The sequence below is a fragment of the Dendrobates tinctorius genome, unplaced genomic scaffold (assembly GCF_039654945.1).
Source record: "Dendrobates tinctorius isolate UK_male_01 unplaced genomic scaffold, ASM3965494v1 ptg000250l, whole genome shotgun sequence".
NCBI lineage: Eukaryota > Metazoa > Chordata > Amphibia > Anura > Dendrobatidae > Dendrobates > Dendrobates tinctorius.
The window spans coordinates 4,482,210-4,507,964 of NW_027361917.1; the positions used below are offsets into that span (position 1 = coordinate 4,482,210).

The 25,755-nt window shown below is 47.4% G+C and overlaps 1 protein-coding gene across 3 annotated transcripts in view; it reads right to left on the reverse strand.

The window, feature by feature from the left end:
* The window catches only part of CFAP61 (cilia and flagella associated protein 61), a 439,348-nt gene that overhangs the window by 395,522 nt on the left and 18,071 nt on the right, over positions 1–25,755 (reverse strand). For all 3 annotated transcript variants that reach the window (XM_073557422.1, XM_073557421.1, XM_073557423.1), the window contains exons 5-7: positions 24,777–24,844; positions 17,442–17,568; positions 4,138–4,270 (exon numbers count right to left, since the gene is read on the reverse strand). In XM_073557422.1, coding sequence (XP_073413523.1) covers positions 4,138–4,270; positions 17,442–17,568; positions 24,777–24,844 — 328 coding nt within the window. The remainder of the gene's footprint in view (positions 1–4,137; positions 4,271–17,441; positions 17,569–24,776; positions 24,845–25,755) is intronic.

Below are 25,755 nucleotides of genomic sequence, written 5' to 3' on the forward strand. Positions count from 1 at the left end.
TACATTATGCTGCAAAATTTGTTGGTAGTCTTCAGACTTCATAATGCCATGCACACGGTCAAGCAGTCAAGTGCCAGAGGCAGCAAAGCAACCCCAAAACATCAGGGAACCGCCATGTTTGACTGTAGGGACTGTGTTTTTTTCTTTGAATGCCTCTTTTTTTCTCCTGTAAACTCTATGTTGATGCCTTTGCCCAAAAAGCTCTACTTTTGTCTCATCTGACCAGAGAACATTCTTCCAAAACGTTTTAGGCTTTTTCAGGTAAGTTTTGACAAACTCCAGCCTGGCTTTTTTATGTCTCGGGGTAAGAAGTGTGGTCTTCCTGGGTCTCCTACCATACAGTCCCTTTTCATTCAGACGCCGACGGATAGTACGGGTTGACACTGTTGTACCCTTGGACTGCAGGGCAGCTTGAACTTGCTTGGATGTTAGTCGAGGTTCTTTATCCAACATCCACACAATCTTGCCTTGAAATCTCTTGTCAATTTTTCTTTTCTGTCCACATCTAGGGAGGTTAGCCACAGTGCCATGGGCTTTAAACTTCTTGATGACACTGCACACGGTAGACACAGGAACATTCAGGTCTTTGGAGATGAACTTGTAGCCTTGAGATTGCTCGTGCTTCCTCACAATTTGGTTTCTCAAGTCCTCAGACAGTTCTTTGGTCTTCTTTCTTTTCTCCATGCTCAATGTGGTACACACAAGGACACAGGATAGAGGTTGAGTCAACTTTAATCCATGTCAACTGGCTGCAAGTGTGATTTAGTTATTGCCAACACCTGTTAGGTGCCACAGGTAAGTATTTTTCGAACAGTGCCAATACTTTTGTCCACCCTCTTTTTTATGTTTGGTGTGGAATTATATCCAATTTGGCTTTAGGACAATTCTTTTTGTGTTTTTTAATTTTCAAATTAAATGAAGATAATAATAACAAAGAATTTGTGTTTGCAATAATTTTCAGAAGAAACAGTATTATCTGACAAAATTGCAGGGGTGGCAATACTTTTGGCCACAACTGTATTAACTGAAACCTGTGCTGGGCTGTATACCATATTTTGTTTGGAGGGTCTGCTGGGCTGTATATATTAACAACTAGAGGCAATGCTGGGCTTGTGGGCTATATATGTTATTTGGAGGCTGTGCTGGCCTGTATATATAATTTGGAGGCTGCAACTGGCAAATAATAAATACAGCCCAGCAGCACCCTACAGATAATTATATCCAGCCCTGCATAGCCTCAATATTAGATATACAGTACATTTACGGTGGGAAAATCCACAACAAAAATTGACGGTGTAGATTTTCCCGCTCTAAAAAACGCAGCATATCCGCTGTATATTTTAGTGGCACCATGTAACGCGGATCTAGCACAACTGCACATGCCACGGCCGGCCGCAAGCCCGATAGAGAATGAATGGGGCTTGCTGGATCGGTGCCACAAGTCGCCCGTTAGGCGGCAGAGGTGCAGATGTCTGCCGGATCTGCTGCTAGTGTTGAAAACCGCCAGTGTGACAGCATCCTTAAGGGCAAAAAGAAAAACCATATCAAGTCAGATGCAGTTTTCGCCTGATCTCATCGGATACAAAAAACTCGCCTATGTGAAGGCACCCCAACTTAAATATTACAATCTATATGTTTACACAACTTTGTTGCCCTATGAAGGGTGGGGGGGAGGGCCTGAAAAATTTCTTGCACAGGGGCCCACTACAGTCTCTGTCCGCCCCTGGGCTCACTCACTGTCATAAATAAAGAATGGGATCTAAACTTACTCCAAAAGCAACTTATCCCAACAATGCAGGAGGGTAAAGTGTTAACTAAATAGCTCGATGAACATAACGTTAAAATGGTGGGTTCATGGCCAGGAACCTCGACAGATCTCAATCTCATTGAGAACGTTTGGTCAATTCTCCAAAAGAGGGTGGACAAACACAAAACATAGAAATTGTTATAAACCCCAAGCACTGATCAGACAAGGATGTGTTTTCATTAGGATTTGGCTCAGAAGCTGATATCCAGCTGCCAGGACGAAGGGCAGAAGACTTGAAAAATAAAGGTCAACTCTATAAATGTTGAGTCTTTGCACAAACTTGATGAAATTGTCAATAAAAATTTAAAACCTTATGAAATGCTTATAATTGTACTTGAGTAACCATAGAAACATTAGACTAAAAGACACATCAATTTTTGGGAGGTTACGTAAAATGATGAGAAAATTTGTTTGGCATAATGATAGCCCAAGTATAAGTTACTCCCACTTGGTTAGGCGTAAAGAAGATGGAGGAACAGGCCTACTGGATTTACGTGCATATCATGCATCAACTATTGGGAACTGTGTTCTAGACTTGTTCCATAATAGGGCATCTAAATTATGGGTGGACATCGAACATGAGCTGTCCCCAAACCTCTCTCGGGGAGTATTCTGGCTTCCATACAATATTAACTTGTGGACGATGTCTATTTCTTATAAACTATATACGATTGCGCGGGCCTGGAGGCGATTACCCCACTAACCCCCCTGGTTGGGAACCCTGGGCTCTCCACTGAATTGCAACATCCTACCTCTATAATTCCCTCGGCTACACAGGGACCTGTTCCATGTATTAAAGATGTGACTAGCCAAACGGACATCTTGTCTTTGGAAGACATTCTAGGAGATAGGAGGCAGGCACCGGGGCACTGATTACAATTTCTACAGCTTCGGAGTTACATTAGGTCTTTGGATTGGGGGGGGGTGCTCGTACCACATGTCCACCTCTTTTGAGCGACTATGTTCTCTACCACAGGGGCCGGCGCATGCTGTTTCTTTGATATACGGTATGATAGTGTCTGGGGGGGATGCGGGTTGGGCCTCTCAGATGTACGATCCAGTGGCAAAAGGAATTAAACAAAGAAATTACATCTCAAATGTGGGCCAAGGCGTTCACCTCTGCGCATAGGCTGTCGGTGTCCTGCAGGATTCAGGAGCTGAACTATAAGATATTGACAAAATGGTACAGAACACCCGTTAAATTGCACAAGATGTGTCCGACAGTCCCAGACTTATGTTGGAGGTGTAATAGGGAAGTGGGATCCATGTTACATATATGGTGGAGCTGTCAAGGTGTCAGACCTCTATGGAATGAAATATTCGCACTCTATAATTATATTGCTAATAAGCAAATGGAGGTGACTCCAGAGGTGGCATTGCTATCCATTTTCCCAGACTCACTATCCAGCATTAAGAGGAGTATGTTCCCATATTTCATGACTGCAATGCGTCAAATTATACCCAGGCGCTGGAGGTCTTTGTTGGTACCGGGGCGGATTGATTGGGTGGAGGCGGTGGATATTCTGTGTCGGATGGAGGAGATGAGGGCTTTTGATGACAGGTCGGATACCAGTTGGTTTGCGGTGTGGCATCCTTGGATTCAATTTAAAGAGTCACAACATTTTCAGTCTTGGCTAACAAAAGGGACACTACCTCGTCCCCCATAGCAAAATAGCAAATAAGCAATACTGGGGTGTCAGCCCTCGGACATCTTATCAATATTTGTGTTTTGTCTCGTTTTCATATCCTTTGTTTTTCTTTTCTCTATACTTTCTTCTACTTTTTCTCTCTCCTTTCTTCTATCCAACTTAGACTGTCTCCCTCCTCCCTTGCTTTAGCCATTTGAGAATGTGTAATGATGATGTAAATGGGATGGGTTAATCTTAGTAGGGGTGATACTATTGATAGAAGGTAGGAGGGTTGAATATCCTTACTCCATTAATGAGCATTCAGAATTGCTATGTTTGTCAACATTACTCTACCTGTTTAATAAAAATATATTAACAATAAAAGACACATCGAAAGACACTGAAGCAGCAAACGTTGTGAAATCCAAAATCTGTGTCAATCTCCAAACTTTTGGCGATTTAGTTGGAAACCCCTTTTAAAACTCCTCTACTCCTAGCATTCATTCAACCTTTGGAAAAAATTCACAAGCAGAAATGTACATGAACCATATGGTAGACAAATATTGCAGACAAATCTTAAAATATGCAGTAAAGCGACTAGAGAAGGACAGTGATAACTATTTGGTCTATGGTCAGCTTTGGACATCATGCATCCGACCAGCCAGATTATGGATAAAGTCAGGTAGAATAAGACGCACAAACCTCACAAACAACGGCATGGTTGTGCTCATCTTGTGCCTTGATAAGTTCTGCCAGGAAATACTCTCCGTATGTGGCAGTCAGGGCGTCATTGTGGCGAAGAAAAATTGGTATCAGGTCGTCATGATCTTCTACCCTATGAAAGCAAAATGGTAATTTTTCAACATGTGAGTCTGCAGATCAGAGTACTGATTACATATTAGGGATATGTATGACATTTTTTTATGCGTTTTTCCTATTCATTACAAAAAGAAAGAATTGACATGCTTAAGATTTGCAACTGCTTCAAATTTGCAAAAAAAAAACAACGTAGGCATGAGATTTCAGAAATCTCATTCAGTTCGCTGGTACATTAAAGGGGTTGTCCACTACTAGCATAGCCCCTTCTTGATCAAAATGTTCGGACCCATAAAATAATAAAGTCTATACTCACCTCCCGTGCCGACACCGTTCACACGGTGTCCTCACTTCCTCCCCTGGGGTTCTCCTGCCGTGTTGTGACACGGACCTCGGCGCCCAATCAGCACTGGCGTAACTGTCCCCGCCTTCGAGCAAATCGAACATGAAGAGGAAGTACGGGTTGCAGCTGATCTCTGACTTCCTCTTCATGGTCAATTTGACAGGGGGCGGGGACAGTGACGCCAGTGCTGATTGGGCGCCGAGGTCACGTGTCACAACTCCGCACAAGGCCTCAGGGACTCACGTGAGGTGTGCATAGGTTTTATTATTTTATCATGAGGGGTATGTGAAGAAGTTGTCCAAGTAGTGGACAACCTCTTTAAAATGCTGTGTTTTTATTTTTGCGCCAAAAATGCAACATGTGAACAAGCCTAAACTCAAGACTACAGTCTTTCCATGCAAATGTGCTACAGGTAACCACTGATCCACTCTGATGTAGTCTGTATTATGTATTAGCCAGTTATCGGGTATCTGCATTTCAATTTTGCTCAATGTTTCAAGGGCACCATAGTATCACGTCAAACAAAATTTTGGCACTGACAATAATTGGTATCAAAGGGGACCCATGGACCACTGAAGAAGACAGAAAAAAATTCAATAAAGTACAAAGAGACAGTCAGAAGAAAAAGAGGACCGTTTCACAAATTAATACATATCTTCAGTGTACACATTGTTGGAGTTGTAAAAATGGAGTTTGGAAATTATATACAAAAAAATGTTATTATCCAAGATCAAATTATTTAAACCAAAAACAAAACACTTTTATTTAAAATTTCTAGAATCTGACTTACAAAGTCCATTTCTAAAGGAAAAATATGCCATTAATATTTCTTATGAGACTTTTATTACACCCATTTGTATTGTCTTCATTCTGTAACATTATATCATTAATATATCGATTTTTTCTTGGTTTCCTGATATGTAGCGCCCTTACGGTAACATTGATTATTGAAAGTGCTGCAGCGCCCCCATGTGGTTAAAATATTACAAAACATTTTCTGATTGCTTAAGTTTAAAACGCACTGAATGACTGCGGATAATGTGTCATCTGCAGAAGTCGGAGCCTGCATAGAGTGGAATGAGTGACAGGTCCATGTTCTTCCTACGGTAACGGAGAATGTGTAGTGGGCTCCAATACAACCTCTCATATCAAAGCACTTAAGGCTTATACCTGATGGCACCTTTTCCTACCCTTGCAGTGCAAATTTACATGCGGGAAAGCAAAATAGAAGCTGATACTCATTTAAGAGAAATGGTGTTCAGGTTGAAATGATCTTCATCAATGTCAAAAATTAGATCTCCACCGGAAAGGCTTGGGTAGGGGTAAGGTCCACTGGAGAGCCAGAAGAAACCAAGAAATGAGCCAACGTACAGATTAGTGCATTTATTCAAAATTATTGCCAATGCCGGTGCCGAGTTACAAGTCAACAGTAGTTATATTTGCAATGTTTAAGAGCTATACACAATTCATTTAAAAGAACTGATGAACTACACGTCCCAGCAGCCTCTATGTTCTGCCTCACTTTTATAGTGATCTCGAACATTCTACTTAGGCGGATCTCTTATTTTAAGTTCTTGAAGAGAGAAAATATTTTTGGCAACAAGTATATATTCACAAATAGGGGTTAACCTGTGGTTCTTGCCACATGCATAAAAAAAATTCATACATTTTTACCGTGAATTGCCGCTGTTCAATGAGCTTTACCTGTGCTTGCCATGAGACAGGAACAATCTGCAGTAAAACTGCATGTACAACTGCTAATGGGTCGCATACACATTAGATAAAAGTTGTCCAAAATAGACGATTTTGATCGATTGGTAAAAGAATCCGATGGCCGACTGAAGAATATTCATTATTTTTAAAAAGACTGATCGGGCATGTTGTATTTCTTAGCCAATGATAAGCAACAGCTTTATCACTGGCCAAAAAGATCCATCAAGGGCGAGACAGTCTGTAATGGGCTTTTTATCATAAACGATGACCATTCAACCAACTGAGGCTGAGGAATGTCGGCCTATATTTGTCTCATGTATATGGGGGCCTTAAGCGTGAATATACTGTACATTAATATACTTGTAGGCCCCGATTCATTAAGAATGGTGTTGTACACCTCAGTTTTAATGAAGGGGCGTGGTAGACTAATGAAGGTGCGTGGTGGAGTAAAAGATTTATTATCTAGCGCCCAAAACTTTATGAATCAGGCCCATTTTAATAGTGACGTACGCCTCGCCACAAATCTTATTCCAGGCATAGACTGGAGTAAGATTTCTGGTGTAAGGTATGCCACATCTGCTCATGAATTAAACAGGCAGGTGTCACAACACCCCCATCTGACCCATGCTCTGCCCACATTGTCAGAGCCGACACACACATGAAGACGCCAAAAGAAGTCTAAGTTTTGCTCAACGTCACGTTGTGTAAAAAATGCTGCAACTTTACTAAGTGTTTTCTGGTGTAAACACTTTGCTGTATCGGCCCTCAAAGGGTTAGCGGTTTCATCTTTTGGCTGGTGTTCTTCAATACTCGTAAGTGACCCAGGAGGCTCATTATTATATGCTCCGCACTATTTGCAATGGGTAATAAAAAAAACTCCTGTGCAGTAAAACATCAATTACAGTGGACATAAGGCACAATATACACTGCGTGCAGAATTATTAGGCAAGTTGTATTTGAGAGGATTCTTTTTATTATTGAACAACTATGTTCTCAATCAACCCAAAAGACTCATAAATATCAAAGCTTAATATTTTTGGAAGTTGGAGTGGTTTTTTTTAGATTTGGCTATCTTAGGAGGATATCTGTTTGTGCATATAACTATTACTGTGCAGAATTATTAGGCAACTTAATAAAAACCAAATATATACCCATCTTACATGTTTATTTTCACCAGGTAAACCAATATAACAACACAAAATTTAGATATAAACATTTCTGACATTCAAAAACAAAAAAATCAGTGACCAATATAGCCACCGTTCTTTACGATGACACTCAAAAGCCTTCCATCCATAGATTCTATCAGTTGCTTGATCTGTTTACAATCAACATTGCGTGCAGCAGCCACCACAGCCTCCCTGACACTGTTCCAAGAGGTGTACTGTTTTCACTCCCTGTAGATCTCACATTTTATGGGGTTCAGATCAGGTGAACAAGGGGGCCATGTCATTAGTTTTTCTTCTTTTAGACCTTTACTGGCCAGCCACGCTGTGGAGTATTTGGATGCATGTGATGGAGCATTGTCCTGCATGTCCTCATGTTTTTCTTGAACGATACCGACTTCTTCCTGTACCACTGTGTTAGCACCGCTCCCCGTTCCACGGTTCCCGCTGCTGTACTCACCTCCTCCGCTCCCGGCCCGGCTTCCTCCTCTGACACTGCCTTGACGCACGCCCCTGCTCCTCTCGCTTTCCGGCAGCCGCCTTCCCGACGCGCTCCCCCACTTCCCTCAGCCGCGTGCATGGTACCTCTGCGCACGCGCCGGAGGGTTAGATCACGCGCCTCTGTCATCAGCCACCTGCCTGCATGACCTGACCCGGACCATTCTCCTAACCTATCAGAGCCTACCACCAGGTATTTCAGGCCGCCCTCCCTTAGTGGAGGCGCCTGACTATTGAGTTATTTTTTCGTTTGTCTAGGCCGTGCTCGCTGCTGCTTGAAGCTGGCTCTCTGTTAACTCTCTGTGTCTCCAGCCTGTGCCTTCTGCTAAACCCCTGTGTCTCCTGCCTGTGCCCTCTGTTAAACCTCTGTGTCTCCTTCCCTTTTTTAGTTCGCCTCCATCCCTGCCTCCTGCTGGTTCCCGCTGTCCTACCTCCGTCTCCAACTCCTTCCGCCTCTGGACCCTGGTTACCCCATCTCCTCTCCGGATCTCCTACCACTCCTCATCATCTGCTCATCCTCTTGAGCCGACCCCTGGTCCTGGCTGCCGTGGCGCTTGAACTCCCCGAGTCTGTTCCCTAACGGTCCCTGTATAGGGGTTGGTCCACTTGGTGCGCTCGCTCGGGGAGGGTTCGGCGTCACGGTCCAGTGGGTCCACTCTCGCTTCCGTCATCCGGAGTGTAACAGAATAGTCAGGCTGTGGACCCCGCCGGGGCCACCGCCCAAAAAGAGTTGGTGTTCCTAAGGGAAAACCAGACCCGTATAATGTCTTTTATGAAGACCATGGATTCCCGCTTGTCGGCCTTGCAGGCCGCCGACCCTGGCAACGCCTCCCAACTGGCCAGCTTCCAGCAGGAGCTGGTTCAACAACGGGACACCCAAGCCCATATGCTCTCTTATATGGTTTCAGTCGACGATCGGTTGCTTTCCCTTCAGTCGGCTGCCGGACGCGATCCGTCCCGCAGTTACGATCCCGTACCTGCCCCGTCACCCAGGCTTGGTAAACCGCCTCGGTATGGCGGCGACCCAAAGTTGTGCAGAGGCTTCCTAAATCAGTGCAGGTTGCATTTCGAACTCTTGCCCCAACAGTATCCCACTGATCGGGCCAAGGTGGCCTTCATTGTGTCCCATCTGGAGGGAGAGGCACTCTCCTGGGTGAATCCCCTGTTGGAGCGGGACGATCCCGTAGTCTCTAGAGTCCAGACCTTCACAGACACTTTCCGTAAAGTCTTTGACGAGCCCGGACAGTTGGCTTCCGCTACGGAGTCCCTTTTCTGCCTCACTCAGGGTATCCTTACGGTCGGACAATATGCCATCCGGTTCCGTACCTTGGCCTCTGAGTTGGGGTGCAATAACGAGGCTTTGGTTGGGGCCTTCTGGCGTGGTCTCTCTAGCAAAATCAAAGACGAACTGGCAGGGCGAGATACCCCGACCACCTTGGAGGATCTTATTTCTCTGGCCACACGAATTGACCTCCGGTTCCAGGAATGCGCTCGAGAGGCTGCTAGAGAGAGCAGACCGCTCAGACCGTCTGCTTCTTTTCACAGGCCGTCCAGTCCACGTCCTCCTGGGCCGTCCGACAGTCCGGCGCCAGAGCCGATGCAGGTGGATCGAGTCAAGTTGGCAGAACAGCGCCGTAAGGAGAGACTGATGGAGGGTTTGTGCCTGTATTGTGGCAGCGCGTCCCACTTCCTGCGTTCCTGCCCTGAGAGGCCGGGAAACTCCTCCACCCAGGGCAGGTAAGAGAGGCCGTCCTAGGTGTGTCTCACTCCTCTCACCCCCTTACCCTTTTGGTTCAGCTGGTTTTTGGTCGGAGACGTGGCTCGGAGGTGGCCTATGTGGACTCGGGCACGGCGGGGAACTTCATAAGATTGAAGGAGGTGAAGAAGTACCGGATTCCCGTGATTACCCTGAAAACTGCACGTGTTATCGCCTCTGTAGATGGAAGACCCCTACAGGAATCCGTGTCCGTGGTTACGGAGAAGGTGTGTCTGCAAATCGGGGCCTTGCACCAGGAGTGGATCGCATTCTACGTTCTCCCCAACCTATCCCATGCTTTGCTGCTTGGTCTGCCCTGGCTTAGAACACATGAACCCGTCCTGAATTGGCGTTCCAGTGAGGTCCTCCGCTGGGGATATCCTTGCCAAGAGAGGTGCCTGGGGTCTGTGCGCCCGGCCAATCCTCCTCCAGTCTCCTCGGGTCCTGGGGGCTTACCAGCCGCATACTGGTCGTTCTCTGACGTGTTTGATAAGAAGGAGGCAGAGATCCTTCCCCCGCATCGCCCGTATGACTGCCCTATCGATCTGCGACCCGGGACCACTCCGCCCCGTGGGCGAATTTATCCCTTGTCTCCAGCTGAGACTACGGCCATGTCCGAGTACATTCGGGAGAATTTAGCCAGAGGTTTCATACGGAAGTCTTCTTCTCCTGCCGGAGCCGGGTTTTTCTTTGTGAAAAAGAAAAACGGTTCTCTCCGTCCTTGCATTGATTTCCGGGGTCTGAACGACATTACTGTAAAAAACAAGTATCCCTTGCCTCTCATCCCTGAACTCTTTGACCGGCTACGTGGAGCCCGCATCTTCTCGAAGTTGGATTTACGCGGAGCCTACAATCTCGTCCGCATCCGTCTTGGTGACGAGTGGAAGACTGCCTTTAACACCCAGGACGGGCATTACGAATATCTGGTTATGCCCTTCGGTCTCTGCAACGCTCCCGCTGTGTTCCAGGAGTTCGTCAATGATATCTTCCGAGACCTATTGTACTCCTGCGTGGTGGTGTATCTGGACGACATCCTTATTTTTTCCCTGGATCTGGCTTCTCACAGGAGGAGTGTTCGTCTGGTCCTACAACGTCTGTGGGAGAACCGCCTTTACGTGAAGCTGGAAAAGTGTCTCTTTGAGCAGTCTTCCTTGCCCTTCTTGGGCTACATTGTTTCAGATTCTGGGCTGGAAATGGATCCTAAAAAACTGTCGGCAATTCTTCAATGGCCCCAACCGGTGGGGGTCAAGGCGATTCAAAGGTTCCTTGGCTTCGCCGATTATTATCATCAATTTGTGCCACATTTTTCATCCGTCATCAAACCCATCTCCAGCCTCACTCGCAAAGGCGTCAACTCCTCGTCCTGGCCTCCGGAGGCTGAAGAGTCCTTTTCCCGTCTGAAACAAGCCTTTGCGATGGCACCTGTTCTACACCGACCCGAGGCTAACAAGCCATTCGTTCTGGAGGTAGATGCCTCTTCCACCGGAGCAGGTGCAGTGCTCTCTAAGAAATCCCCGTCCGGCCGACTGGTTACCTGCGGGTTCTTTTCTAAAGCCTTCTCTCCGGCAGAGTGTAACTACTCCATCGGGGATCGCGAGCTGCTGGCCATAAAATTGGCACTGGAGGAGTGGTGCTACCCCCTTGAGGGGTCGGTCCACCCGTTTACCATCTTTACCGACCACAAGAACCTGGCTTATCTCCAGTCGGCCCAGAGACTTAACCCCCGGCAAGCCAGATGGTCTCTCTTCTTTGGTCGGTTCGATTTCGAGCTGCATTTCCGTCCCGGGCCAAAGAACTTCAAGGCGGATGCACTGTCCCGGTCTCTGCAGTCTCCTGAATTGGTGGAGGAACCGACTCACATCATCGATCCAGCTAAGATCATCACTGGCCCCTGTGAGACTGATTACTCCCCCTCCAGGCAAGACCTACGTTCCTGAGGCAGGCAGAAAAGAGGTACTGCATTGGGGACATTCCTCTAAAGTCTCTGGACATGTCGGAGTCAAAAAGACGATGGAGCTCATCGCTCGTTTTTATTGGTGGCCTTCACTCTGCCAGGATGTGACTGACTTCACGGCTTCCTGTCCCTCTTGTGCCAAGGTCAAGGTTCCTAGGTGGCCACCTTCCGGCCTTCTGCTTCCCCTGCCGATTCCCTCGGTTCCATGGCAACATATCGCTTTGGATTTCATCACGGATCTGCCTGACTCTTCTGGATATACAACTATCCTGGTAGCGGTCGACCGCTTCTCCAAGATGGCCCATTTTATTCCTCTTCCAGCGTTGCCTTCCGCTCCAGAGTTGGCGAAGATTTTTATGCAGCACATCTTCCGCCTCCACGGCTTTCCGCAGCATATTGTGTCTGATCAAGGCGTACAATTCACCTCTCGATTCTGGAGAGCCTTATTGTGAACTTCTGGAGGTAAGATTGGACTTTTCCTCCGCGTACCATCCTCAGTCCAATGGCCAAGTGAAACGCATTAATCAGGTGCTAGAGACATATTTACGGCAGTTCTCTAATGCTCATCAAGATAACTGGGCCCATCTTCTCCCCTGGGCAGAATTCTCCTACAATAATCATCCCAGCGAGTCTTCGGCCAAGTCTCCATTCTTCGTGGTGTTTGGGATGCATCCTGGTATTCCTCTACCTATATCCGCTACCTCCGGTGTGCCTGCAGCAGATTCCCTGACCCTGGAATTCTCTAAGATCTGGTCCGAGACTAAGGAGGCTCTCAGAAAGTCTGGGGAGCGCATGAAGAGGCACGCTGACAAGAGACGCTTGGATTCTCCGACCTACCTCCCAGGTCAACAAGTTTGGCTTTCGGCCAAGTACATTAGGCTAAAGCTCCCTTCTTACAAACTGGGACCTCGCTACATTAGACCTTTCAAGATTCTCAAACGCATTAACAACGTGTCTTACAAACTGGAGTTACCTGTCTCGCTTCGGGTCCCCAACTCCTTCCACGTCTCTCTCCTTAAGCCAGTTGTCTTGAATCGGTTCCACCCGACCCCAAACCCTTCTCCTCTACCTGTCACTTCTGATGATGTCTGAGAGATCTTGGGAGCCGCGGGAGAACATCAATGCTCCACGCATTCTTAAGAAGTTTTTAGCCAGACGCAATGGAGGGGAGGGTAAGAGAGGGGGTACTGTTAGCACCGCTCCCCGTTCCACGGTTCCCGCTGCTGTACTCACCGCCTCCGCTCCCGGCCCGGCTTCCTCCTCTGACACTGCCTTGACGCGCGGCCCCGCTCCTCTCGCTTTCCGGCAGCCGGCTTCCTGACGCGCTCCCCCACTTCCCTCAGCCACGCGCATGGTACCTCTGCGCACGCACCGGAGGGTTAGATCGCGCGCCTCTGTCATCAGCCACCTGCCTGCATGACCTGACCCAGACCCTTCTCCTAACCTATCAGAGCCTACCACCAGGTATTTCAGGCCGCCCTCCCTAAGTGGAGGTGCCTGACTATTGAGTTATTTTCTCGTTTGTCTAGGCCGTGCTCGCTGCTGCTTGTTGCTGGCACTCTGTTAACTCTCTGTTTCTCCAGCCTGTGCCTTCTGCTAAACCCCTGTGTCTCCTGCCTGTGCCCTCTGTTAAACCTCTGTGTCTCCTTCCCTTTTTTAGTTCGCCTCCATCCCTGCCTCCTGCTGGTTCCCGCTGTCCTACCTCCGTCTCCAACTCCTTCTGCCTCTGGACCCTGGTTACCCCGTCTCCTCTCCGGATCTCCTACCACTCCTCATCATCTGCTCATCCTCTTGAGCAGACCCCTGGTCCTGGCTGCCGTGGCGCTTGAACTCCCCGAGTCTGTTCCCTAACGGTCGCTGTATAGGGGTCGGTCCACTTGGTGCGCTCGCTCGGGGAGGGTTCGGCGTCACGGTCCAGTGGGTTCACTCTTGCTTCCGTCATCCGGAGTGTAACACACTGCTTGAAGAAGGTGTCTTCCAGAAACTGGCAGTAGGTCTGGGAGTTGAGCTTCACTCCATCCTCAACCCGAAAAGGTCCCACAAGTTTATCTTTGATGATACCAGCCCATACCAGTACCCCACCTCCACCTTGCTGGCGTCTGAGTCGGAGTGGAGCTCTCTGTCCTTTACTGATCCAGCCTCGGGCCCATCCATCTGGCCCATCAAAAGTCACTCTCATTTCATCAGTCCATAAAACCTTACAAAAATCTGTCTTAACATATTTCTTGGCCCAGTCTTGACGTTTTATCTTATGTTTCTTGTTCAAAGGTGGTCGTTTTTCAGCCTTCCTTACCTTGCCCATGTCCCTGAGTATGGCACACCTTGTGCCTTTTGATACTCCAGTAACGTTACAGCTCTGAAATATGGCAAATGGCATCTTCACGCTTGATTTTCCTCAATTCATGGGCAGTTATTTTGCACCTTTTATTGTCAACACGCTTCTTGCGACCCTGTTGGATATTTGTCATGAAACGCTTGATTGTTCGGTGATCACGCTTCAAAAGTTTGGCAAGTTCAAGACTGCTGCATCCCTCTGCAAGACATCTCACAATTTTTGACTTTTCAAAGTCCGTCAAATCTCTCTTCTGACCCATTTTGCCAAAGGGAAGGAAGTTGCCTAATAATTAAGCACACCTTATATAGGGTGTTGATGTCATTAGACCACACCCCTCCTCATTACAGAGATGCAAATCACCTGATTTACATAATTGGCAGTTGGCTTTCAAGCCTATAAAGCTTGGAGTAGGAAAACATGTATAAAAAGGATGATGTGATCAAAATACTCATTTGCCTAATAATTCTGCACACAGTGTAAAAGCATAACAGCCTTTCTATTAGGCAATATATGCACACAACCACTGCCTGCCCTCGATGTTATTAGCTGCAGGAGGTGTAGGCTGATGAGAGTAGTAGTCCCATCAGCCAACTCCAGTGACCAGAGGTAAACTTTTTACCTCCGGTCACAGCTGCAGGCTCACGCTGTCATCTGACAGTGAGGGAGCCGCAGTTCTCTGACCAGTGGCATTAATCTTACCGCCGATCAGAGCCGCCAGAGTTTCTCGCACTGTCATGCAGATGACAGTGCGAGAAACACGCTGTGTTCGTACAGTGACACTCTGAGGTACTACCTGCCAAAAGTTCAGGCTAGTGTCAGACCATGTGCCCCTGAGATGGATGAGCAAAAGAAAGGGGTAGAATGCCGGGGTGACTAGGTGGCTTCTACGGCTCCAGAACATTAGCTTCCACGTGGAGCATGGGCCTGGTAAACTACATGGTAATGCAGATGCCCTGTCTAGACTTTCCTGTTTAGTGACTGAAGATGCCAAATCCCCCAGCTTTGGGCAGGGGGGATATGTGAGAAGGTCATTGGTAAAATACTGAAGGGGAGATATGTGTCATTCAAGATGTTAGCCTCAGTGATATGAACCTGTAAAAATTCTCCAGCATACTAAGTGCTGAGAGGGGTTAATCGGCCACGTAAGGCTATTTTCACACTTGCTTTTTTTTGCAGCGCGTTTTTCCCGCAAAAAAACGCATGGAAAAACGCATACAAACGCATACAAATGCTGCGTTTTTTCCAAGCATTTTTATGAGCATGCATGAAAAAAACGCAGCGTTTTTATGCGTTTGTATGCGTTTTTAGTGCGTTTTTACCGCGTTTGCGGTTTTTTCCAACATTAGTTGGCCCCTCACACTAACCCAAACCATGACTTTACTAACCCTAACCCTGACCCTAACTCTAACCCTTAACCAAACCATACCCTAACCCTGACCCTAACCCTAACCCTGACCCTAACCCTTAACCAAACCATACTAACCCTAACCTTAACCCTAACCCTTAACCAAACCATACTAACCCTAACCTTAACCCTAACCCTTAACCAAACCCTAACCCTAACCCTAAACCCTAACTAACCCTAAACCCTAACCCTTAACCAAACCATACTAACCCTAACCCAAACCCTAACCCTAAACCCCCTTAACTAACCCTAACTATAACCCAAACCCCTAAATTCCATTGTCTAACTAATGGTCAACAAAAAAACGCATGCGCAAAAAAACGCATACATGAGCATGGCAATGCGCACATATGCGCACCCATAGACTTATAATGGGTGTCTTGCTGTAAAAAAACGCATTGCGCGCGCATGCGTTTTTTTGAGGCAAGTCGGACGCCCAAAAAATGCAACAGAATGCATTTTGTGCGTCCGAGCGCACACCACAAAAAAACGCATGCGCGGAAAAACGCATACAAACGCATGTGTATGCGCACATAAGCGCATCCCATGCAAAATATAGGGGGGAAAACGCATGCGTTTTTTAGCACTAAAATCCAGCGCAAAAAAACGCAAATGTGAAACCAGCCTTAAGGGCTGGTTTTAGTGAACAGTTGAAGAGTGTGGATGGGCTGTTCACCATACCTCAACACCAGGGTGTGGTTCAGAAGCTAAATATGCAGCCTTTGGACTCATTCAGTGCTCAGTGTCTATGGAGATGAAAGCTATAGAGCTGTGCTTCTGTTAAAGAGAGCTGTTCCCTGAGCGGGCAGATGTCCGCAGAAACACACAAGCGTCCACTCCTGAACAGTCTGTGGTGCAATGTGGCATTGGTGGATGGAGCGAAACATGATGTCTCAGATGTGCTTGATTGGATTTAGGCCTGGGGAACGGGCAGTCCAAACCATAGCATCAACCACTTTATCATGCAGAACTGCTGAGACTGTTCAGCCACATGAGGTCTAGCATTGTCATGCATCAGAAGGAACCCAACGGCCCACTGCACCTGCATATGGTCTCACAATAGATCTGCAGAATCTCATTCCGGAACCTAAATGGCAGTCAGGGTACCTTTGGCTAGGACACAGAGGGCTGTGAGGCCCTCCAAAGAAATTACTTTCCACACCATTACTGACCCACTGTCAAACCAGTCATGCAGGAGGATGTTGCAGGTAGCTGAATGTTCTCAACGGCGTCTCCGGACTCTGTCACGTCTGTCCAGTGCTTAGTGTGAACCTGCTCTCATCCATGAAGAGCACAGGCCGCCAATATCAAATCTGCTAATCTTGGTGTTCTCTGGCAAGTGCCAATTGCACTGAATGGTGTTGGGCTGTAAGGCAACACCCACTTATAGCCATCGGGCCCTCATACTACCCTCATGGAGTCTGTTTCTGACAGTTTGAGGAGACACATGGATGTTAGTGGCCTGCTGGAGGTAATTTTGCAGGGCTCTGGCACTGCTCCTCCTGTTCTTCCTTCAACAAAGGAGACAGCGGTTCTGCAGCTGGGTCGTTGTACTCCTACGGCCCACTCCACATTTCCTGGAGTACTTGCCTGTTTCCTGGTTTCTGCTCCATCCTCTGGACACTGTTCTGACAGACACAGCAACCCTTCTTGCCACAGCTTGCATTGATGTGCCATCCTGAATGAGCTGCACTACCTGAGCAACTTCTGTGGGTTGTAGACAGTGCCTCATGCTACTGTACAGTACCTCTGGCGCTGAGAGCAATGACAGAATGCAAAAGTGACCAAAACAACAGCCTAAAAGGAAGAACAAAGAAATGGTCTGCGACGACCCCCTACGGAACCATTCAGTGGCTTGCAACTGTTCACATTTGCTTTATCCTGTTAGGTCAGATTTATTTCCACTAAAATATTGCAGCACAAATTATACATATCGACAAAAGTCTGGAAATAAGGCAAGAAACAAAGAGCAAGTATTTTTTGCAAAAACAGGATTTTCTGTAATACTGCATAATGTTACCTGGCTTTCCGCACGTGAAGTTGGGGACAGTGTTTGTGTCTGTGACAAACATACACTGAAAACCTCTCAGCAAGCTTTGATCCTGGAATGCTCCTGACGGGTTCAAAGACAGAAGCCAAGGCAGGAGCTGCAAAGATTGAAAATACAAAATTGTGTGAAAATCTTATTGTGAATAAACATATTACAAATTTTGCTTTGATTACTATAGGAATTTTTAACCAAACCAGCAACTTTCAATCATCATAAGATAACAATCCTGGAGCATCTTTACTGAGAACTTAACATTTTTAGACCCATGTAATTCCTAATGGCCAAGAAGCATGGTAGCATCACAAATGATGCGCATATTTTCAGTGGGAATAAAAGAAGAAGAGCACAAATACCAAAGAAAAGAACTCCAGCACTGTTATTTCAAGGGGAATACAAGCATATACTAATAGACACATTATGACAGTTCACAGGACCTTTTTAATATCTTGAAGGGATTGTCCATTATAGTGGGAACAAGTTTTAGTCTTTTCTTAAATGCATTTATTTGGGGCTAAAAATCATTACAAAAAAGTTTCAAACTTCCCATCAGACTGTGATAATGGGCTGACCCACAGATGCACAGTTAATTTTTTGTGTGGCCAGGAGGGGGATGAGTTGTCGCTATTAATTGGACCATTTTCGGTTCATACAATGTATTGTGAAAAAAAAACAAGTACCGTAATTCCCTTTGATGTTTTAATATATATACATCTTTAATTCAGTTTTTAAAGGCTAGTCTCTGTGCAGAAAATATAATGTAATTTTTTCATTGTACGGGTCATTAGAAACGCAGCAATGATAATTATCTACCATTAAAAAAAAAATTAAAAATAAATTACTTTTACTATGCAAAAAAGGCACATTTTGTTTTTTGCTTTCCACTAGGATTTTTGTATTGGCTTAAAAACATTACATGAAAATCTACAACTTAAGCTACATAAAGTCGTACTGCATACATGAGTCCAGTCTCATCACAAAGTACAACAAAACCGCCCCAAAACTGCTACTCGTGTCAAGTAGGCAATTGCAGTTTTTGTTGACATTGACATCTAAGTGTCACATCTAGAGAATGCTGCATTTTGGAAAGACCAAATAATGTATTGTGGGTAGACAAGTTAAAAGGGTTGTCCAGTCTAAAGCTACTAGTCTGCAGTCACTCAATGTGGTGGTCATGTGACTGTAAAAAGGAGATTTTTGTGTACTCACCGTAAAATCTCTTTCTCTTAGCCTTTAATTGGGGGACACAGAACCGTGGGTGTTATGCTGCTGTCCACTAGGAGGCAACACTATGCATAATCTGAAAAATATTAACTTTGGCTCCTCCTCTGCAGTATACACCCCTGGACGGCGTCAGCCTTCTCCAGTTTTGTGCCAAAGCATAAGGAGGAACGTAACCAAATAACATAACCATGCCTGTAAGAAGGCTACTATGTACGAGCTCAAAGAACAATATGAGAACTCAACAGTAAACAACGGCCCGTAAGGGCAACAGGGTGGGAGCTGTGTCCCCCAATTAAAGGCTAAGAGAAAGAGATTTTACGGTGAGTACACAAAAATCTCCTTTACTCTGTCGCCTAATTGGGGGACACAGAATCGTGGGAAGTCCCAAAGCAGTCCCTGGGTGGGAAGCAGTGGACGAATATTGTGCTGACAGTTCCCTAGACTTGGGGTACTGCCGCCTGCAGAACCAGTCTACCCAGGCTCGCATCCGCTGAGGACTGGGTATGAACACTGTAGTGTTTCGTAAACGTGTGTAGGCTAGTCCAAGTGGCCGCCTTACACACTTGTTGTGCCGAAGCCTGATGCCGAATGGCCCAGGAGGCCCCTACTGCCCGTGTAGAGTGTGCCGTGATACCGGCCGGAAGAGGGGAACTGTTAAGTCGGTAGGCCTCATGTATGGTGGACTTGATCCACCTGGCAAGGGTAGCCTTGGAAGCCGGCAACCCCTTGCGACTACCTTCCGGAAGAATGAAGAGGGAATCAGATTTCCGGAAAGGTGCAGTCCTGGACACGTAAATCCGCAATGCTCTGACGAGGTCAAGCGTATGCAGAGCCTTCTCCACTCTATGAACCGGAACCGGGCAAAGGGAAGGCAGTGAAATCTCCTCATTAAGGTGAAAGTTGGACACAACCTTCGGAAGGGAGGATGGTACCGTGCAGAGAACCACCTTGTCCTGGTGAAAGGCTAGGAAAGGCCGTCTGCAGGAAAGTGCTGACAATTCCGACACTCTGCGTAACGAGGTGATCGCCACTAGAAAAACCACTTTCTGAGACAGAATGGAGAGTGGAACTCCTCTAAGAGGTTCGAAGGGTGAAGCTTGCAATGCTGTCAGGACCAGATTGAGGTCCCACGTATCCAGCGGACGTTTGTAGGGAGGAACCAATCGGGAAACTCCCTGGATGAAAGTCCTTACTTGCGGTTTAATAGCAATGCGCTTTTGAAAAAGGACTGAAAGCGCCGACACCTGACTCTTAAGCGAACTTAAGGATAGCTTGGCATCTAGGCCCGATTGAAGAAAACCTAGTACCTTCGGGAGGGAATAAGGGAGTGGGACTTGTCCATGAGATTCGCACCAAGAAAAGAAAGCTCTCCAGGTACGATAATAGAGCTTGGCGGAGGCAGGCTTCCTTGCCCTGATCATAGTTGCAATGACTGCCGGTGAAAAACCTGCCTGGGTTAGAATCCAGGTTTCAAGGGCCAAGCCGTCAAATTGAGAGCCCCTGAATTCTGGTGGAAGAACGGACCTTGAGACAGAAGGTCGTGACGGTCGGGTAGACGCCAGGGGGCGTCTGCTGTAAGTTGGACGATGTCGGCGTACCATGTACGTCTGGGCCAGTCTGGCACGATGAGGATGGTCGGAACTCCCTCTTGCTTGATCTTCCTCACGACCCTGGCGATTAGGGGGAGGGGTGGAAAAATGTACAGGAGTCGGAACTGGGACCAGTCCTGGACCAGGGCATCCGCTCCGAGCGACCGCGGGTCGTGTGTCCTGGCCATGAAATTGGGGACCTTGGTATTGAGATGGGATGCCATTAGGTCCACCTCCGGGGTTCCCCAGCGTTGACAGATCTGGTAAAAAATCTCGGGATGGAGAGACCACTCCCCCGAGTCCATTCCTTGTCTGCTGAGGAAGTCGGCTTCCCAGTTTTCTACACCCGGAATGTGTACCGCAGAAAGTACCGACCTCGTGTCTTCCGCCCAGCGGAGGATATGAGCCACTTCTCTCATCGCCTGGGCGCTGCGGGTCCCGCCTTGGTGGTTCACGTATGCCACACCCGTGGCATTGTCCGACTGTATCCGTATGTGCGAGGCTGCAAGCAAGTGATGAAAGGCTCTCAGTGCCAAGAGGATGGCCCTGATTTCCAGAACATTGATGGGCAATGTCACTTCCCTCGGTGATTACTTGCCCTGTGCCCTGTGATGTAGGTGCACCGCCCCCCAGCCTGTCAGGCTTGCATCGGTAGTCAGGATCTTCCATTGTCCTGAGAGGAATGGCTTCCCTCGTGTAAGCGAGATTGGTTTGAGCCACCAATGCAGGGACCTCCTGGTTGATGACGTCAACCAGAACTCCCTGTTGAGGGAGAAGGGGTTCCTGTCCCAAGACCTGAGTATGGCTAGTTGAAGGACCCTGAGGTGAAACTGGGCAAATGGCACTGCCTCTATTGCTGCTGCCATCCGGCCAAGGACTCTCATGGCAAACCGGAGAGATCGAGGAGGACTGCGAAGGAGTGTGCGAACTCCCAGACGGATGGCCAGTGTCTTGTCCTTGGGAAGGAGTACCAGGCCCCTGGCGGTGTCGAATACCATTCCCAGGAATGTTAGAGTCCGAGTTGGGACAGTCGACGATTTCTGTAGGTTGACTAGCCATTCCAGGCGACTCAGAGTGTCTAGTGTGATTGAGACACTGACCTCGCAGTCCTTGAAAGTGGGAGACTTGATGAGGAGGTCGTCCAGGTACGGGATGACTAGAATGCCTCTTGAGTGCAGGACGTCCATGGTGGCCGCCATGACTTTGGTGAACGTTCTTGGAGCCGTGGCAAGTCCGAACGGAAGGGCGACAAACTGGTAGTGATTTTGGTTGACCGCGAACCTGAGAAACCTTTGGTGGGCGGGAGCAATTGGCATGTGGAGGTACGCATCCTGTATGTCTATGGAGGCGAGGTATTCTCCCTGGTCCATGGATGCAATGATGGACCGGAGGGACTCCATGCGGAAATGACGGACCCGTACGTAATTGTTGAGCTGTTTTAGGTCCAGAATGGGTCGGACGCCGCCTCCTTTCTTGGGGACTACGAACAAATTTGAGTAGAATCCTCGGAATCTCTCATTCGCGGGAACCGGCACCACAACTCCTGATTGAAGGAGAGAGGAAACCGCTTGGTGGAAAGCACGAGCCTTTTCTGGTGGTGTTGGAGGAATAGAAAGGAAGAACCGGTTCGGTGGAACGGAAGTGAACTCTATCTTGTATCCGGAAGACACTATTTCCCTGACCCACCTGTCTTCTGTAATAGGTAGCCAGACTTGCTGAAAGAGTAAAAGTCGGCCGCCTACTGGTGGGGTGTCTTCCGGAGGTCGAGAGTCATGATGAAGCGAAGTTCTGAGGTTTTCCTCCCTTGGGTTTCGCTTGGCCTGCTTTCGACTGCCAAGCCCTGTCCGGTCGCTCCTGCATCCGTGGGTTGTCCCTGCGTGGAGAACGGTTACAGTTTTGCACTGGGCGCGAAACGGACCAGCCCGAGGAATTCCGAAAGGATCGGAATCGCGTCTGGTTTCTTCGTTTAAACGTGCGTTTCGGTTTTAGTTGAGGGAGAGAGGTACTCTTACCCCCAGTGGCATTGGCAATCATGGTGTCCAACTTTTCGCCGAAAAGTCTCCCAGTAAAATACGGAAGTCGCGTGAGGGACTTCTTTGAGGCCGCATCCGCTTTCCATTCTCGCAGCCAGAGGATGCGTCGGATCGTGATGGCGTTTGATGCTATTCCCGCTACACCTCTGGCGGAATCCAGGGCTGCATGAATCATGTAGTCTGCTACCACTGTTATCTGGACCGCTTGGTCCGAGAGCTCAGGATTTGAAGCCTGAAGACCCTCCTGTAGTTTTTTGGCTCAAGCCAGGATGGCCTTGGCTGCCCAAACTGAAGCAAACGCAGGGCCCAGAGAGGCGCCTGCCGCTTCGAAAATAGAACGAGCCATGCGTTCTACTTGCCGGTCTGCTGCGTCCCTGAGGGTTGAGCTATCCGGCAGAGAGAGTAAAGTCTGCGCTGCTAGCCTAGAAACCGGAGGGTCCACTTCAGGTGGATCTGTCCATTGTTTGGTGTCTTTCTGTGGGAAGGGGTACCTCGCTTCCAAATATTTGCGATTAGCGAATTTTTTCTCAGGCTGCGCAAACTGTTTGGTAAGTATTTTCTCAAACTCATCGTGATTAGGGAAGACCTTAGGTGGTTTCTGAACACTTTCGAAGCAAATCCTATGTTCTGGGACTTCCGGGGCCGACTCTGGAATTTTTAGCACCCGATGAATGGCAGAAATTATGTCCTCAACTAGCGCTGTATTGCTAGGGGGAGAAGGTACCACGGACCTGACCGTTTCGTTATCTGAGTCGGAGTCACAGATGCCCTCCAAATCCTGTGCCTCGCTAAGGTGATCCCTGGAGGGCGACCTTGGGCGGGGGTCTTCTGTGGTGGGGGATCCCTGTGGTAAATTGCACTGTCTGTCTGTGGCAGGGGACTGCCCAGGAGACCTGGAATGACGCTGTCTCTCCCTGGAGGGGGACGACCTTGTGCTATAGTGCGACTCAGGTGATCGAGACCTGTGGGTCCGCTTACGTCTGTGAGAGTCGGAAGCAGCATGTTCCTGAGACAAGCTGTCCGTTTGCTGTGTACCGTCCATAGCCGGGGCCCGACTCTGCAGAGCTTGCAGCAATGTGGCAGTTAGGTTGTCTATGGACTGTGACATAGACTGAGACATCTGAGTTGCCCATTCCGGTGTGGCCTGTGACACTGAAGCCTCAGTAGGGACTCCCTGGGGTTCTGACCCAGAGTTCTGGATGCAGTCCCGGCAGTGCGGATACGTGCTGCCACTAGGGAGCGTGGCTTTGCAGGCTGTGCAGAATGCATAGAAACATTCCTGCCTGGTTCTCTTCCTTGAGCCCGGCATAGTGCACAGAGGCTGGCTATAAGGGATCGTACAGGGGTGGCTACGCAGAGGGAACCCACAGAGAGCCTTATAGGAAGTATAGATTCACAGCTGAGTATGAGAACCCAGCTGTGAGCTTACCCCACCGGTGTGCCCCTAGGTCCAGCGCCGACAGATCCCAGTTCTGTGCCCCCCGGAGACCGCTGTGATGCTCCTCTCCTGGATCTCATCCAGAAAAAATGGCCCCCGGGACTCTGAGGAGAGGGAGGAGGGGGCGGAGAGCTGAAAAGGGCGCGCTGGGCTGTGTAAAAACGCGCCCTTTCTGCCTCAATCCGCCCCTTCTATGACACTCCAGAGTGTCATTTTGGTCATCCGGGGGGCGGGCCGGGGGGGCGGGGAAAAGTAATGTAAATGTAAATTAGAGGCCTGATGCCCAGGAGGGCTCCAGAGCGGCGCGGTAGTCCGGGGGGGGGGGCCGATTTGTACCGGACCCCCCCAGAATGGTTGCCTCCTTGCGACACTAAGCAAAAACTGGAGAAGGCTGACGCCGTCCAGGGGTGTATACTGCAGAGGAGGAGCCAAAGTTAATCTTTTTCAGATTATGCATAGTGTCGCCTCCTAGTGGACAGCAGCATAACACCCACGGTTCTGTGTCCCCCAATTAGGCGACAGAGTAAATGTGATATGCATACTCCCGGCCACATTCCAACTAGATGGGAAACAATATAGTCGAAATGTGGCCAGGAGTATACACATCACATACTTGCGGTCACATAACCACCACTCCCCGCACCGAAGAATCCTGACAGCACGCAGCACATGTGATGTGAGGATTCACAAGTCTTCAGTCACAGAATATATACAAAAAAAGAAAACCAGTGAATGACTGCAGACTAGTAGCTTTAGACTGGACAACCCCTTTAATATTCTTCTTCCCTGCGTGTTTTTCTCAAACCAATTCATGGGTGAAAAACACCTAAAAATTACAGGTAACCCGGACCAAGAAGCAGATATCCAGCCTTACATATCAATGTATGAACTGCTGCTTTTCCATTCTTTACACAGAAAATTCCAGAAACATATTCAGATAAGAAAGTTCATTTTGCACGTACAATATGTAAACTTTAAAAAAGTTACACTTACATCAATTAATAAAATAATGGTTTAAACTTACTCAAAGTAACTTTGTGTGGAGTGACGAGACATACAAAATTTAGATCTACAACAGCAGTAAACACGGCTCTGTATAAAAGACAAAGTAAGAAAATATGAGGACTTCTAAATAAAAAAACATTGTAACAAGGTTTATATACACGACATGACCATGTGCAGGAGTTCCTAGCGACTCTTTGCTACAATACCTCTGTATTTCAGTATTTGTATAGGAGAAAAAGTCTATACATATTGTACAATATCCAATGTAGCATGGCATGATATTTATTTGTGACAGATTTGTGTAGAATTCAACAGCAAAATAAAAACCTCTGTATACCCTCATATGAAATCAGAGGCATATGGTGGTACAGTAATGGGAAAAAAAATGCTACATAGTCCATAGGAAATTTGAACATTATTCCCCCAGATGTACAACAATTGGTCTAAAAAACATTCAGGCTTGAGAAAGACCTATTGGAGGTCGATGTGCATGTGTTCATTTTAATAAATTTAGTCTAATGTACTCTGTAATGCTGCCCCTTTACTTTGCTGATCATTAAAGTCTACAGAACAAAGACTTTGGTTTCAGTGAAGCTTTTGTTAATGCAGCAGATTTTGAAAATGTTGCTGACATTCTGGGTACCGCTATGGGTCCAAAACAGGCCCATAATTTTCAATTTAAAGTCTATTTGATTTTTCTTTCTAAACATGGTTTACAAATAAGTGTCTATAATCCACCAACATCCCAAGATATAATAAAATATATAATGCTCATGATGCAATAGTAAGTGAAAAATGATCAATGGTCTAATATCAACATAGATCTATGTGGGGAACAATACACTGCATCAAGATTTGATGAAAAAGGCCATCAGTATAATGACTGCATAAACACAGCAACCCTGGCAATCAGCTCATTGTCAATGCACAATTTACAACAATCATCGTATATATCTAATATTTACCCTAATGCTGAATTAGTAGTACAGTGCTAGTAT